Below are 15,388 nucleotides of genomic sequence, written 5' to 3'. Positions count from 1 at the left end.
AGTACGTAAATTCCTTGGTTTTTTTTTATATAAATTAATTTTTGTTGAGCGAAGTCTCAGTGACGTGGCCTTGGAAATGACGTCACCGGACAAACGTGGCACGAGAATAATACGTAATAAATGACGTGCGAGCGACGAGGCGATCATCTTCAGTTGACATAAGATCTAAAATTGAGTATACTCTATTCTAATGGGAATAGGAAAGAACCAAAACAAACCGTATTTTTCAATATCACGTATCAAGTGTTTTGTTGATTAGTCCGCTTTATGATTTACTTCAAACAGTTCTTGATTAATATATCTTCAATTTTAATATAACAATATTTCACTTAACTCCGCAAATCCACTTAAATTTTACTTCCAAAGTACCGAAAATAGTTTTTGCTGACATTCAAAACGCAATTTTTCGAAGAACGTCCAATTAAAATGGAGGCCTCACTGAGGATGTTCGCTAAACGAATGGAGAATGAATAAATTTATACAGATAAAAAATATATTATTTTAGTTTTAACATACAGCTTAAATTTTTTTTTTAAATATATATTTATTTAATTGGTATAAATATGGATTATTATATTATATAGAAATATAATACATAAAATGTTTTTATTTTATTATATAGTAAGGTATAGACAAACAAAAAAAAATTTTTATAGATCAGTTTTATGCAAAGCAACACTTAATTTATAGTTTTGAAAATAATACAAGAGTAAGAAATTATTCGGAATTATAAAAAGTTTTTTTCTTACGACCTGGCTTTGTTTAAGCGAACTGTAATTGTAACCGATTTAGTATTTACGTCCTTTTACTTTTGCCTACTGACTTTTGATTTGCCATCAACACGGACTACGCTGAATTGTACTTTCCTTTTGCGGTTTGAAGATTAAGGTAAGATGTTATTTTTAATTAATTTTTTTTTTATTAATGCTATGAAATGTATTTCAAGGTCAACATTGTTTTAGATATTATTGGAATAGAGTATAGTCGGTTGCATGTTACATGAGTTCCTTAATGTTTGTCATTTTCTAGAATTCAATTTTAACTTTATTAACTAATGAGTACTTGTGTATATTTTTTAAATATTTAGGTGAATGATAGATTATAATGTATATATATTTTATTATAATGTTGAAATGAATTTTGCTAAGTTTTTCGATTTTCTACCCGATGATATATTTCTCATTCCTATAACTTTGTTTTCCGCAATATTCTTCTTACAGTCGGTACCAAACATTTTCGATACCCGAAGCATGTTGTTGAAGTTTTACTTTCCTGAACATATTGTCTTCAACCTACCTGCCCTACCTACTGCCCCGACAATTTTTTACTTCCAATGCGGCGTCGTCAAAATTGTAATATACCAGCCAAACATTTTTAGAAAGATATAAAACTACTGCTTTTCATCTCTTTCTTTGAATGGTTAATAGATTTATAATTAAACTAATTTTCATCTGCAACGTATGACATAGGACATAGGATACTTAACAATACCTTGCTATTCTTCGAAATATCGAAAATATTCATTTAAATTAGATGCTGTAAAGGGCCATATAGATATATATTAAATGTCATGCGTGGCCACAAGGGAGACAGCTGAAAATCAGCAGAGGGATAAAAATCCCTCATAGCCTGAGCTGTCTCCTTTTGGCTGCACACAAGTGTCATATTCATTATATTTAATTATTTTTTCTTTATTATTATGTTGTTTTTATATCCATTTTTGTATATATTTTTTTTCTTTATGTGTTTGTCAATAAATGTTTTTTCTTCTTCTTTCTTCTTCTTTTCTAAATGCACGATGTATTTATGGTACTCATTTGGATAACGATTAATGCTGTATTGCTTAAAATCCCTTCGAAAATAAGCCATTATTACTCGTAAAAAGTAAAGGGTAAAAAAAATGGTTATTATGCGTTACGTCCGTCTCTTAGGGGTAACGCTCAAGCATCGCGGACATTTTGAAAACCTTTTTAAGGTGTTCAATACTGCAGTACATTATTTTGACTTATCTCGTAGAGTTCAGCTTGCTTTTGCAATGTAAGCGCAAAAAATGTGTTTATTTACGACATCACTTTAGTAACCTTTTGGTGACAAGACCAGTTTGGTGTGCAGGAGATAAGTAAAAGTCGAGAGATGCGCGAATGATGGATTGATTGATTTATTGATTGCTCTCTTTATTTCGAAGCGTTGTATATTTATAGTACTTAGTTAGAAACGTGCGTCATTACAGAATTTGCTGATATATATTTTGATGCGTTGAATGTTTACAAAATGCGTCATTGCAGAACTTGCTGATGTTAATGTAGGTTATCTACAACCTCTAAAATGATTAGTGTTTCTCTATTTGCAAAAAAAATATTGTGCAAAAAAAAAAAGAAACCGCATCAAAATCCGTTGTGTAATTATAGGGACGTTGATGATTTATAGGGACGCCCAATGTTATTTTGTAATTCTCACATATTTTCTTGAATATTGACAATTTGTATAATATTGTGAGATAATTAAAAATAATAGGTAGGAAGCAAAAATAAACACGAATAAAGTAAATTTGACGTTTATTTTCAATAAACAAACATTTATTTGGGTTTTACACTTTTAAACGCCTACAAACGGGAGTTCTGGGGAGTCGTTTTTGATTAAACATTCTACATTTGAAAAAAAATCGGTACCAACCTTAGCTTTTTTTTCGTTTTATTAGAACTGAATCCCGGTCGCCGATTAATACACAAAACTATAAAAAGTAAACCGGTCAATTATTATCAAGCCCGAATAACTTTACGAAAGAGTCGACCACCACTTTCCAACTCGATCGGGAGAACGAATGAACGATGGATAAATGCGCACAACACGCGCAAACGTACAAAGATAAGCATATATGTAGCTCGATATAAAAGATTTTACAATGTTTTCTTATTTGTAAGTAACTTACATAACGTAACGCTGAGTTAGTGAGTTTTTTAGTTTTGTTTGTATTTCTATTTGTAAACAAATCAGAAAGTAAAAAACCTTTATACAATCCCTCAAAGTGCACACAACTGCGACATAATACATTGACATATAACATGTTTTTTAATTTCGAATCAGAGAATAACATTATCTCGCATATGTTTAAAATTCTACTCGTGACTCTTCGGCACATACGAACAGAGGAACACCCGGCCGCCCCTCTCGAGCAGAAAGCACCTCCCGCCGTCGCCCTCGAAGAGCACGGAGCGCACGTCGCCGTCCTGGCCGACGCTCACGGCGGCGCGACTGGGCGGCGCCAGCGTCTGGTTGGCGCGCGCCACGTGCGCCCCCAGCGGCGCGGTGGGGTGCTTCAGGACGTGGTAGGCGGCCGACACGGGGCTGCCGAACCGCACCGTGGTGTTCCTGATGGCCGCCACGAGCGCGTCGTCCGACAGGCCCTCGGCGAGCGTGACGACTCCGGCCATGTCGTTATCCGTTACTATTTTTAAGGTGTCCCTGAACTTCTTTATTAATGTCTGCCCGTCTTTGAATACTTTAGCGCTGGCTTCTTTTCCTGAAATACGATTTTATGAGTCGTAAGTTACGTTTAAACTATACTAATCCATACTAATATTATAAGTGCCAAAATAACTCTGTTTGTCGCTTTTAATTAAATTTGGTACGGAGTAAGCTTACGCGAGGGCTGATATGGTTTGTGTGCCACGAAATTTTATATTTTTCGGGCATAGAAAGACGCATTTTCCGCTAGTATAAAGTATTTCTGTACTTAATAACATATCAATGTAATTCGATTGCCAAAATCAAAATCAAAATAACTTTATTCGAGTACGCTTTTACAAGCACTTTTGAATCGTCATTTAACAAACTATATTAAGTGAAGCTACCCCCGGTTCGGAGTGTAGATTCTACCGAGAAGAACGGGCAAGAAACTCAGTAGTTACTCTTTTTCAACATTTAAAAATACAGTCATGTTAGTTAAATTCAATTATACATGTATGTAATATATTCTGCCTGGAAGTCAACAAGCATTAACTCAACGCTTTTTTATCATCTATATTATTTTATATTGAATAATATGCCTTCTTTACCAATGTATTTTTTACAAATGATTTGAATTTATGAAACGGCAAAGTTAATGTACTTTTTAAAGTCTAACAACACCGAGTGATTTCGATTCATATGCGCGCACGTTTTTTTGTTTTAGTTAAGTGAAAGGTATCAGTGACCATAAATGACAATAGATTAAAAAAAACAAAATCTAAGACAAATCAAAATATCCTGGAGGACATCTTTGCTGCAATTTATAATATCACTGCTAGTTTTCTTCCCAGCATTCGTGAAAGTCAATGCTTAATGATGCCTCTCATAATTCATAATTTCATAATCATTATTTTATTTTGTTCTTCTATCTATTAGCACAACTATTTTACCAAACAAGAGGTTTAAAAACGATAGTTTGAAGATTCTAAAATAATGATTATTTTTTAGGAAACGAACTAAATAGTACGAAACTAGTATTGAATTTATAATGATACTTACTCGTCCAAACCGAGAGTTTTGTATTGCGAGGTGGAATTATCTGTTTCTTTTTTATCTGGTCGTTTATCAAAAGCATCTCATCTTCGACACAAGTAATAGCAAATTCACAATAAGCTACCAACTCACTGATATTTTTTGGTTTCATTTCACAGACAAATTTCATCATATCATCCATGTAGATATCAACCTTATACCGACTTACTTCACTAACAAATGTGTACAGTCTGTCTTTTTCGTGACTCAATAAATCGGCTTGAACTATCCTTCGTAATGTAGGATACTTTTCAACGTACTTTTCAGTGAGTTTAATGCTCTCATTTCTTTGGCAATAGAAACGTAATCTATGATCGCGTACACATATTCGCATCAATTCAGAAGGTAATTGGGAACTGGATACAGAAGGAGACAGGCGACTGATCATTTCAAAGACTTTAAGTCTATCTTCCTTAGGTATAGTATTAAGTTTATAAATGCTAACTTCAAGCTGATTGTTCAAGAATATTACAGCACGACCACTATTAAAAACTTTTGTTACTGGGCAAATTGTAAACATGCCTTGAGCCTGAAGATTCAGCAGCACAGGGACGGATGATGACCATTGACGACTAGCTGCAACATCTATCTGACTCAAATGTTCACCAAGAAAACGCATCATGGGAGGTGACAGTTTCGGTAATTGATCAATTTTAATCGGCGGAGCTCTTCCCAATATGATGTTACCTTCTCTAAGAATAGCATTAGTTCCACTAGGAGCATTTGTTTGGGTTGATTTTTGCCACATGTTTAAAACTAGTTCAATAGTTTCACTTGGGGTCCACCCGTTATGATTCGATATTCGTTTTAGACCGGTTATTAAATGGATGTCGTCCCTAACATAATTTCTTATACTGTTAAAAGCCTCTATCTGATCTGGACTGAGCGTGGCAACAGTATCGTAATATTTCATGCCATCAATTAATATCTGAGAGTAATCTTTTGCTGATATATTAGAGGCCATTGCTGCATGAAATTTTTTTAAAAGCTGACCATCATTTTGTACTCGGTTTCTTATAGCAGCCAATTCAGCTGCCTGCTCTGGACTTAAATCTTTACTGAGATGAGAAAATGCATAATTTTCCGATTCCTTTATGATTGTGTTAGCTGATTTATAACAAAAAACACCCTTTGTCCAGAATGCAATCGAAGCTCCGTGCATAAGTATATCAACTGCAGATAAGTCTTTATGGTTGTTAATCATAAAAATAGTTGTATTCAGAATTGCAATACCACTTACAGCTACATTTGTTCCATTAGCAATATCAGCAACCATTCGGAAAGCATCGGATATATTTCGGCCACGCGCTGCTAAGGATGTTAATCGCATTGATGCTCCCATAGCGCCAAAACTTGTTAAGTTGGCTGCGATGCCCAACCATAGCATTCGCGATTCTGAATTTGTAAAAGGATTAACATTTTCTCCGTGTATCGCTTTCTCCGCTAATTGATACCCAGCTCTCGTAGTACCATATCCCGCTGTCACCAACGCGGTCCCAACTAATGGAGCTGCCAAACCACCCGTTACAAACATTAAAGCTGCACTGGATCCCAGTCCTGCAACTGCAGCAACTGTATCAAGACCTCTAGCGGTCTTTGCTTCTATCCTTGAACAAGGGGTGTTAGCAACGTATACATTGGCTTTCTTACTTCCCGAAAGGGGTGCCAATATTAGTTTATATGGGTAAGCCATTTTGCCTGGGGGTAATTTATTAAATTCAAACCAATCGGAAAATGAACCATAACATCTCCCGATATTGTCAATATAGTAATTTTTTGAATCTTTATATCTCTTTACTCTAAACAAAGGAACTTCGTATAATTTACTTTCATGGTATATTTCAATAGGTAGTACCGTAACAAAATTTTTATCGTCTCCGCCACAACAAGATCTAATTTGGTCAGCTACTACGTCAATGGCTTCACGAGCTTTGCCTTCATAAAAAACCAACTCACCTCTTAAAGCTTTTTCTAATTCACTCTTTGTCCACGTTTCTGGGTCACTTGTTGGTAAGCCCATAGCTATACCTATTGTATTCAATAAATCTGGACCTCCAATAAGTTGAGGCACATCACCTTGACATTCGCCACCTCGGTGTAAATATTTGGTAATATTGTCCACGGCCTTGCCCTGCCACTCACTAGATTTAACTTCCATTGTAAATTATTTTATTATTAAATATATATTAAAAAAAAACACTATGCAACAATACGCCAACTATAAAAAATATGTTCAGCTCAATACCACCACCAATGGTGTTTAGGAGTAGTAGATTGCTTTTCATTGGAAGCAAAATCAGGGCGATGACCTGTATTTCTCCACACACTTAAACATCTGTCAAATTCGTCTACTTCTCCTAACTCCTCTAGATCTTGTAGTACTTTATTGAAATGAGTATCCACATTTACGAATCCTCGCAACAAAACTTCTATTCCTGATCGAACTTTGCATATATCTCCTGCGGAACCAACCAGATCTAAGTCGATCCTAATATTTGGATATATATTTATAAAAGTTTGAAGCCACTCTTGATTTTGTGTTATATTAATTACGACTTCATTCACCTCAATCCCTTTTTTTATTAAAGAGTAATCCCATTTGACAGAAATTCCCAATTGATTGAATTCGTAGAAAATATCTTCGCCTAGGCTAAACCACTCAGTTATTTGTCTTCCTCTAATATCTTTTGGCTTTTTTTCGAAATGTTTTAGTTTTTCAACCACCTTCTTTAAATGTTGTATATACATATCCGATTCAGTTTCCTGAAAACAAAAGCAGTGAAGAGCAGTTACTAAAGAACATAGCATAAAAATATTAAAACTATGAACTGCAACTTAATAACTTTAGTTTTCGTGATGTATATTATCATAAAACCATCGCAAAATAAATGATATTTTATATGACTAAATGAATTTACAATATTTATAACTACTGACGTTTGACTGTGTTGAATAGACTTAACTCATAATTAAGGCAAAATAATAACTCTGTCTAAAATTCGAGTAATTATATTTCAAAAAGATGTATGGTTCCCCTTTTATAGATAAAGTAGTTCATATAAGTTCAAAATAAAAATGCTACCTATTTCTGTATTTAAGAAATTAATATTTCTACTTCCCCTCCAAGTAAGTGTGAGTCTACGTACTGAGAGTGATTCCGATGATAGTACAAGGCGTCACAATTTATATATAAAATCAAATCAATATTGGAGGACTTGCATTGCCATTTTTCGATGATTAAATTTATAATCATATCTGTAGTAGGGTAACAAAGGCAACAAGAATGTATATGTTCAGTCTTAGTATTAATTGTGTAAAGTCTCATAAAGAATCATTTATGACTTTACGGACAGATATTATCTTATTTCTATAAGGCCCGTTTTCGTATAGGTAGAATAAGGGTACAGGAACATAGATGGTTTGCATTGAAGGACTAACATACAAAGAAATAAAAACTTGTTTTTATTGCTGGCGGGGGAAGCTTACGCGGTACAAACATACATTTTTTTTATTACTAGCGACCCGCCCCGGATTTGCACAAGTGCAATTTATTAATAAAGAAAATGAGAAGTAGTCTTAGAATTTTCTTTCTAAGACTACTTAGTTACTTAGACTACTAGAAGTAGTCTTAGAAAGAAAATATTCAATAGGTACATTTTTTATAACGTTTGTAAAAATATGTCATAAATGAGCAAATCTTTTAGTGTGAAAAATAAATAAATATATGTCCACAGCTGTTACAGCCTCTTTCCACGATCAAAGTTTTTGTTGCAGCCCAATTGTCCGACTTTTTTCGGAAAGATGCCTACCATTTTTAATCTTAAAGTTAGCCATGTAAGCGTACGAAAATAGTTTTTTCGATAAAAGACCGTCATAGTTTAGCTATTTTGTACATAATCTTTACAAATTATATATACAAACCTTTTTTTTGTATCTCTTTTTTAGTTAAGACTGTATAATTATTTTAGGAGTAAAAGAGTGGCTCAGAAGAAGAAAGCGGAAATACAGACAGAAACAGAAACAGAAAGCTAGTTTGTTATTGAATACATATATAGTATATAAAAAAATATTTGAAATAACCTTCCTGTGTTACTTTAGGTCAGAAAAGAGCGACTAATAAGAAACGTGGATTACTTTAATAAGTATAACAGATAAACTCAAATAAAACGTAATACTGCTATATATAGTAATCTTAACACTATCTTTTCACGGAATGCGTAGATAGGTAGGTATATATATAGATACTTGTTTAGATGGATGATAACTAAACGAAAATCTTTTAAATTATGTTAAATTATGATATTTACTCCTTTGTCAAAGGTTTGGAAATAAACACCTCGGACCAACAGAAACTCAGCGGTTTCCATCACAAATTTAAGATTTGTAAATTACAAAAACTTTTTTTTTAATTTAATATAGTCTCGGATGCGGTCGGTTCATTGCCAAGGTTTGCAAACGACTAAAAGTTCATTAGAGCTATATCCTTTAGCTCACAAACGTTCTTTACCGATCATTTTAAATTACATAATTTTGATGTTTTTAAACGTTTTCTGCGATGTTATCTAATCCAACTGAAACTATAATGTGTAATCGGGTATTTGAAGTAACAAGTTTATGTATTAGTATTATACGATAGGTAGATATTACAAAATTTCTTACCAAAATCCGTTTACTTTATTCGCTTTCTGTCAAGATGTTACATGTTTTGAGATTGAAACATAACTAACAAATACGTCTTAGCTTTGGAGTTATTTAGAATTCCACACTAAGTACACTACAGTACAAATTATCGCCAATAATCTTGAAGATAAGCAAGTAATCAAACTTATGCACACATAAATTGACTGGAACTTGATAAGTCCAGTTTTAAGTGGTTATGTTTACTATTTCTTATCGTTAATAAAAGTTGCCAAGTCCTGTCTTAGACAAAGTCCTTAGAGTTACGACACAGATGCGAGTTGTTTGTGAACCCTGTCTTGTTACTTTCGTGAAACCCATGCAGTAATTTATTGATAATATGTTGTTATATTTATTTAATTAGTTTTTAATTTTTATTTTAGGTGTGCATTCAATTATTTTAGAAGCGATTTTACAGCAGCAATCAGAAAGAATTAACAAGTATTTAAGGTGTTCTTTAATATATATTTCAATTCTTTCTCTCGGGTTCTGTTAATAGTTAATTAGCATTCCTCTAATTGCAAATAAAGTTAATATAGCTAAACTGTCAATTTTCTTTTCTGGCGTGTTCCGAGCAAAATATTTAGCCAAGTCACGTACAAAAGAGATGACACATATTATGTATCTATATGATTGATAACTTCAAGTGTTTGATGAAAAATAAAATAAAAATAACAGGTAGAATCTATGTACTTACTACAACAGCAGGTATCCAGAACGACGTGATAATTAATGATTATAAAAACAATGCCTTCAGTTTAAATTTTTGTTGTTGAACCGTTACTCATTTTGTTTGATATTATTGATTTTCAATTTTTACTACAGGAAAGAGACCGCAATTGCTATATTTTATAAAATATTTTGAACTAATTGTCGTTTAAATTACTACCAATTTTTTTCAATGAATTGAAATAAAATTATCGGTAAAAAAGGTTGCGTGCGGAAACAACAAAAACGAATTGTAATGTGATATTGGAAATAATAAAAAATATACATCATAAATGCACATCGAATCGACACGGCGTGACGACACAATCGTCAACAAAGAAGTCTAATTACTTCAATGTCAATTTTATTTACCTTACGAACCGTTTACATAGAGCAATTGAGCAACGTACACCAAGGAACCTTGAAGAAGTTTTGATCCGAATGTATAAATAGACGAATAGCTGTGAAAATGAATCACGTTATTATCTACATAACATAATGTACACGTAGATAACATTTGAAATTTTGTTACGAGTAAAAATAAAGAATAGGTTTTCTTTGTAAGAGTAATCCCATCAAAGACGTAAATGTATAACTGAGAGCCAAGTCCAATATTATGATATATACCTTGGTTGTTGATTTCAACGACAAAAGAAGTGAGATCTAAATGGGTGCCAAGTTCAATGGTCCTTCCTGAAATTTATTTATAACTCCATAAAATATCATTTCTTCTTATAGCTTAGGATAATATATTGTTGCCTAAGGTCTGTCTTGACTAGTTCCCATATACGAATTATATTATAGCCTTCGCAAGTTCTAAGTCTGTTACAAATAATAAAAATTTACCAGTTTCAGATTTTTTCCTTTACATTGGCCTAATTATCTACCTGCATGCCTAATTTGAACTTTCTAGGTCACCTGGAAGTAGGTTATAGTTTTGATCTATAGGTCAGTCCGTGATAAAAATGACGATTTTTAGATGTTAATATCTAAATAACCGTTTGAGATGCGTTTATGAAATTTGACACATTTATGTCAAATAGTTTTTGAGTTATGAGGAGGTCAAAAGTGGCTTCAAATGGTTCGTGTAATATTACACACGGTGCTGCTCGCCAGTTCTGTTACTTGAACTTGGCTGACATGCTACCGCGTGTCTAGAACTATCGACAACCAAAATAACATAATGTTTCCATCAGACGCATTTTATTAATATACTTATACAGACTGTTTACAACTGTTGCTGAACTTTTCCGTCTTATTATCATAACAAACCGGAAAAAACGGGTTCATATAATTTATGGACCATTTACTAGAGGTACTGATAATATTCCCGTTGACGCATAATAAAACGTTTATTTGTTGATAACAAGCACCAATCCTATTATTAGCTAAATTACAAAACAGATTATTTACCTTTATAAGATACAGCACACTTCATGCATTGATGAGTTTTGTTTAAAATTATTACTTTCAAAGTTATTTTATTAAAATCTTTGCTATATAAACAATTCAAAGTGAAACAATGTTGTTCCAAATATTGTTAGACGGGTGTGCCGTCCCGTGTGGTGATTGGTGAATACTGAATAACTACTTGCAGTGTTGCCGCTTTTTATTAAGTTCTCTAGACCAGTATCAAAATGTTGCCAAATTTCGATATAAAAACTTAAAATATCAGCTAGTAATCCGTAGAAAAGTGTAATAAAATTCTAAATATTGTGCTAAAACATGTTTTATAAAGAAGATTTTAACCAACATTACTCATACCGGTTCTGTACTTTAGTTTTGTGAGTATCTCTTTTTTTATTTATTGTTGATATTGCAGCATTCCTATACTCCATTTCCAAACTCTCAATAAATTATTTACGCTTCTTGACGGACAAGTCACAAACATGACAATAATACAAAGAAAGATTGTTGCAATGTAATGAAAGAGTGAGAACGAGAAGGATAGATCACAAAACACAGTTGATATATATCACAAATTAGACTACCAACTAAGTTTTCGATTTAGTATGACTTAAATTGATAATTACACTTTAAATCTGTATTATAATGTAATATTTAACTAGCTCCAAGGTTATCTAAATGAAGCTAGATTAATTAAGATTAAATAAAATAATATATCTCAAATTTAGTAAACAAAAACCACTCGCTCGCACAAAAAATCTGTAGCTTGACTTAACACATGTGTGTAGGGCCAACTATACTGTTAAAAATAGTATTATACTATTTTTCACTACACTATTTCTTTTACAGTTCAACAAAAAAAAAAGTATACAAAATACTGTTTTCAGCATCAAAATGCTTAATACTCGTATGTGTTAGACTTAGACGCTGACATAATTATATTTCTCTATAGAGGGCGCTCAGTGCAGCGCAGCCACAAACAACTCACAATAATGAAGCTTAATGTTGGATAGAGAAATGGAAAATAATGTAGGTCATTGTTACCTTCTTTATGCTAGTCATAATATATTAAATATTTTCAATAAAACTATCAAATAATCAAAAGGAAACAATGTAACTCTTTAAGATGTTTATAACATTATGACTGGTTTAAAGACTGAGCGAATTCAAAGAAAAAATGATAAGTATTTTGGCCACGAAACAAAAAGAAATTATTAAAAACTATTACAGTCTACCCAAGAAGTTTTTAATACAACTATTAATAACTTCATCCTTTTTATTGATGAAGCCAATTCATATTTAGAGAAATTGTTTAATTTCAATGAGACTAACTGGCTGTCTTTAATTAGATGTTAGTCATTAAATTCTTATGTGACATTTAATCATTTTGAGAAAATTATAGATAATTAAAATTTGTATAGACTCTCAATATTGGTATGGATGATTTATATTCAGAATTAATAAATTTCAAAGCAATTAATGAAAAATTATCAGAAGACAAAGATTTTCTTTAAATGAGTACTGGCCAAAAGTGGAGCCATTTATTAGTAAACACCTCAGAAGAATTTAAAATTTTATTGAAATTGTCTCATATCTTCTTTCTGTTCCCACCACCTCAGCATTTACTGAAAGAGTATTTTCAGTGATGAATGCAAAGTGGCGGGAGGATAGAAATATATCAATTCTTAACTTGTGTTACGGGACTAGCCCTAGCCTCCATACGGTGCTACGTCATAGGATATTATAATTAATTATATCATTAATAATATCATATATTATAAATATATACAATTATTATTGTAATTAATTGATCAATAATTTGTACAACTTTAGTTAATATTATTTTATGGGATAACATTTAATACTGGCATGTAGCACTATTTCTTATTTTAAAAATGATTGAGTCATGTCATAAGGAAAAACAATTGGAGGATTGTGAGGGATTGAAAAGATATATAAAGAGTAATCATTCATCTTTATAAAAAACATAATTTTATTTTGCCATCCCGAACTACTGAAATTACACTTGATAAAAAATTAGCTCCTCATTTATTTAAATTTTTTTATTATAATTGGGGTGAAGCATATTAAGTTTTCGCAAAAGACAGTAAGTTGTGCGAGAAGCTCAAAAATATGTATTTAAAACATTAACAAAATAAAATACTGTTAATTTTTTAAAATACTTTTTATGTTCTTCTCTGACCTAAATATACTTTATTTCTTTTAAAAAAAGTTGCCAACCCTACATGTGTGGTCACAATTCAAACCTAACCTAACTAAGATGAGTGAAAACCCTAATAATTAAATAACAACTTTTTAAACTAAGATAATGTTGAAATGTTCACAACAACAAATGACAAGAGAAAGATCATCCTATGGAATTTCGAAATTATTGTTTATATGTATGTTTTTCAGCCTATCTATGCAAAATTATAATACTTCAATTTACTTTGAATACTTCATTATTATCCATACTATATTTGTGCTCCAGAAAAGGGTTATTCACACAATCTATAACCTAGGAGCCAAAGAATCACTAAGGTATAAATTTAAAGATATAAAGATATTCACTGTTGCTTCTCAATATATATTCTGTAATGTTTTGTATGTTCGGAAAAATATTAATGATTTTATGAGAAAATTTGATTCTCACAGCATTGGTACAAGGAACAAACAAACTTGTTACTTCTGTTACTCAACTGCATAGTCAGTAACTCTTATGTGTATTCAAAAAGCTTCTGTTGCCAAATTAAAAAAAATTGTTAAGGAACACTTGTTTGCGAAAGGTTACTATACAATTAGTGAGTTTATGATTGATAGCACATCTTGGGAATGAAATGATCGCCTCCTGGCTATTTCTATTCATATTCAATATATGTATTTAAATAGATTGAAAAAAAAAGACCTGCTGAGTTTCTTTCGCCGGTTCTTCTCAGGTCAGGGTATTTGCTTTTCCGAACCAGTTGTAGTGTTTAATTTGACTATCAATAAGTAAGTGTAATGCTTCTATATTAAAGGAATTTGAGTTTAGAGTTTATTTTATTTTTCAGTTTTAGTGTACCGATTTCCGACAAACAAAACTTCGTGAAATAATTTAGCAGCTAGAAGTTTTACCAAAAAAAATTACGTAACTAAGTATGTAAAAATCAATCTTGGAAGATTATTGTAAGAACTAAAAAGCAAATCCTCATTTGAACTCTATTTATTGTTTGATTGAGAGTTAGTCGCATAGTAATTTTACCGCCTAGACTTGGATAATAAAATAATTTTTAAACTACCTGTGCCTACCTACCTGTGCCTCATTTTCCATTATTGACGAAGGGTTTGTGTTTTTATTAATTATAAATATTATTAAAAGTAAAAACTCATGGTGAATGCATTAACAATGGGTATTCATAAAGTTCCTGAATCGAAAGGCGATGCCGTGAATTACAAACGTCTCAAGACTCAGCATGTCACTGTCACAAGTCACACCACAGTGGACAGTGACCACATGAACATGACACAAGCACCCAGAGTGACGGAATCGGAATTCGGAATTACTTATGGTTGTGACTTATGACACTACCTATTTGACATAAGTTTTAATAATCTTCTGTGTTTCCATATTTAAATTTTTTTTAAACAGTAGGTAATCTTACTTTGTTTGTCTAATGTTTTTAAGAGAATTTGGTAAAGTTGCCGAACTGTATAATTTCTAACTCAGATTATAAAACAAAGAGCCCTCGATAATAACGCGCTCGAAACATTACAGTGAAGAAATAAGAGCGACAAGAAAATAAAAATTCTCTCACTGTAATTATTAAAGTGTTAATAATTTGTAAATTACATACTGTACTTTTTTTATGACATAGGATGGTGGACGAACATATGGGCCACCTGATAGTAAGTGGCCACCACCACCCATAGACAATGGCGCTGTAAGAAACATTTATTTATTTATTTATTTACCATTCCTTACATCGCCAATGCGCCACCAACCTTGGGAACCAAGATGCTATGTCAATTGTGCCTATAGTTACACTGGCTCACTCACCCTTCAAACCAGAACACTACA

General features: G+C 32.3%; 1 protein-coding gene across 3 annotated transcripts; it reads right to left on the bottom strand.

Annotated features, from left to right (window-relative positions):
- Window positions 1–2,571: 2,571 nt before the first annotated feature.
- LOC113403678 (uncharacterized) lies at window positions 2,572–14,769 on the bottom strand. 3 transcript variants are annotated; one of them, XM_064215091.1, is made up of 3 exons: window positions 14,624–14,769; window positions 4,507–7,302; window positions 2,572–3,520 (listed from the first exon to the last, which is right to left on the bottom strand). In XM_064215091.1, the coding sequence occupies exons 2-3, from the start codon at window positions 6,695–6,697 to the stop codon at window positions 3,117–3,119; spliced, it is 2,595 nt and encodes an 864-aa protein (XP_064071161.1). In that variant the 5' UTR covers window positions 6,698–7,302; window positions 14,624–14,769; the 3' UTR covers window positions 2,572–3,116. The 3 variants fall into 3 exon arrangements, with proteins under 3 accessions (XP_064071161.1, XP_064071160.1, XP_064071159.1); XM_064215090.1 differs by lacking the exon at window positions 14,624–14,769 and adding an exon at window positions 11,338–11,487; XM_064215089.1 differs by lacking the exon at window positions 14,624–14,769 and adding an exon at window positions 9,199–9,309.
- Window positions 14,770–15,388: the final 619 nt, after the last annotated feature.

This window comes from Vanessa tameamea, chromosome 6 (assembly GCF_037043105.1).
Source record: "Vanessa tameamea isolate UH-Manoa-2023 chromosome 6, ilVanTame1 primary haplotype, whole genome shotgun sequence".
Lineage (NCBI taxonomy): Eukaryota > Metazoa > Arthropoda > Insecta > Lepidoptera > Nymphalidae > Vanessa > Vanessa tameamea.
Note: the sequence above shows the minus strand (reverse complement) of the source record. Positions and strands in the feature narration are given on the sequence as shown.

Excerpts from the sequence above, each read along its gene's own strand:
- LOC113403678 (XM_064215091.1), bottom strand. The coding sequence starts at position 6,697 with ATGGAAGTTAAATCTAGTGAGTGGCAGGGCAAGGCCGTGGACAATATT. Across the intron at positions 3,521-4,506 it reads AAAACTCTCGGTTTGGACGA|GAAAAGAAGCCAGCGCTAAA; the intron begins GTAAGTATCATT and ends ATCGTATTTCAG.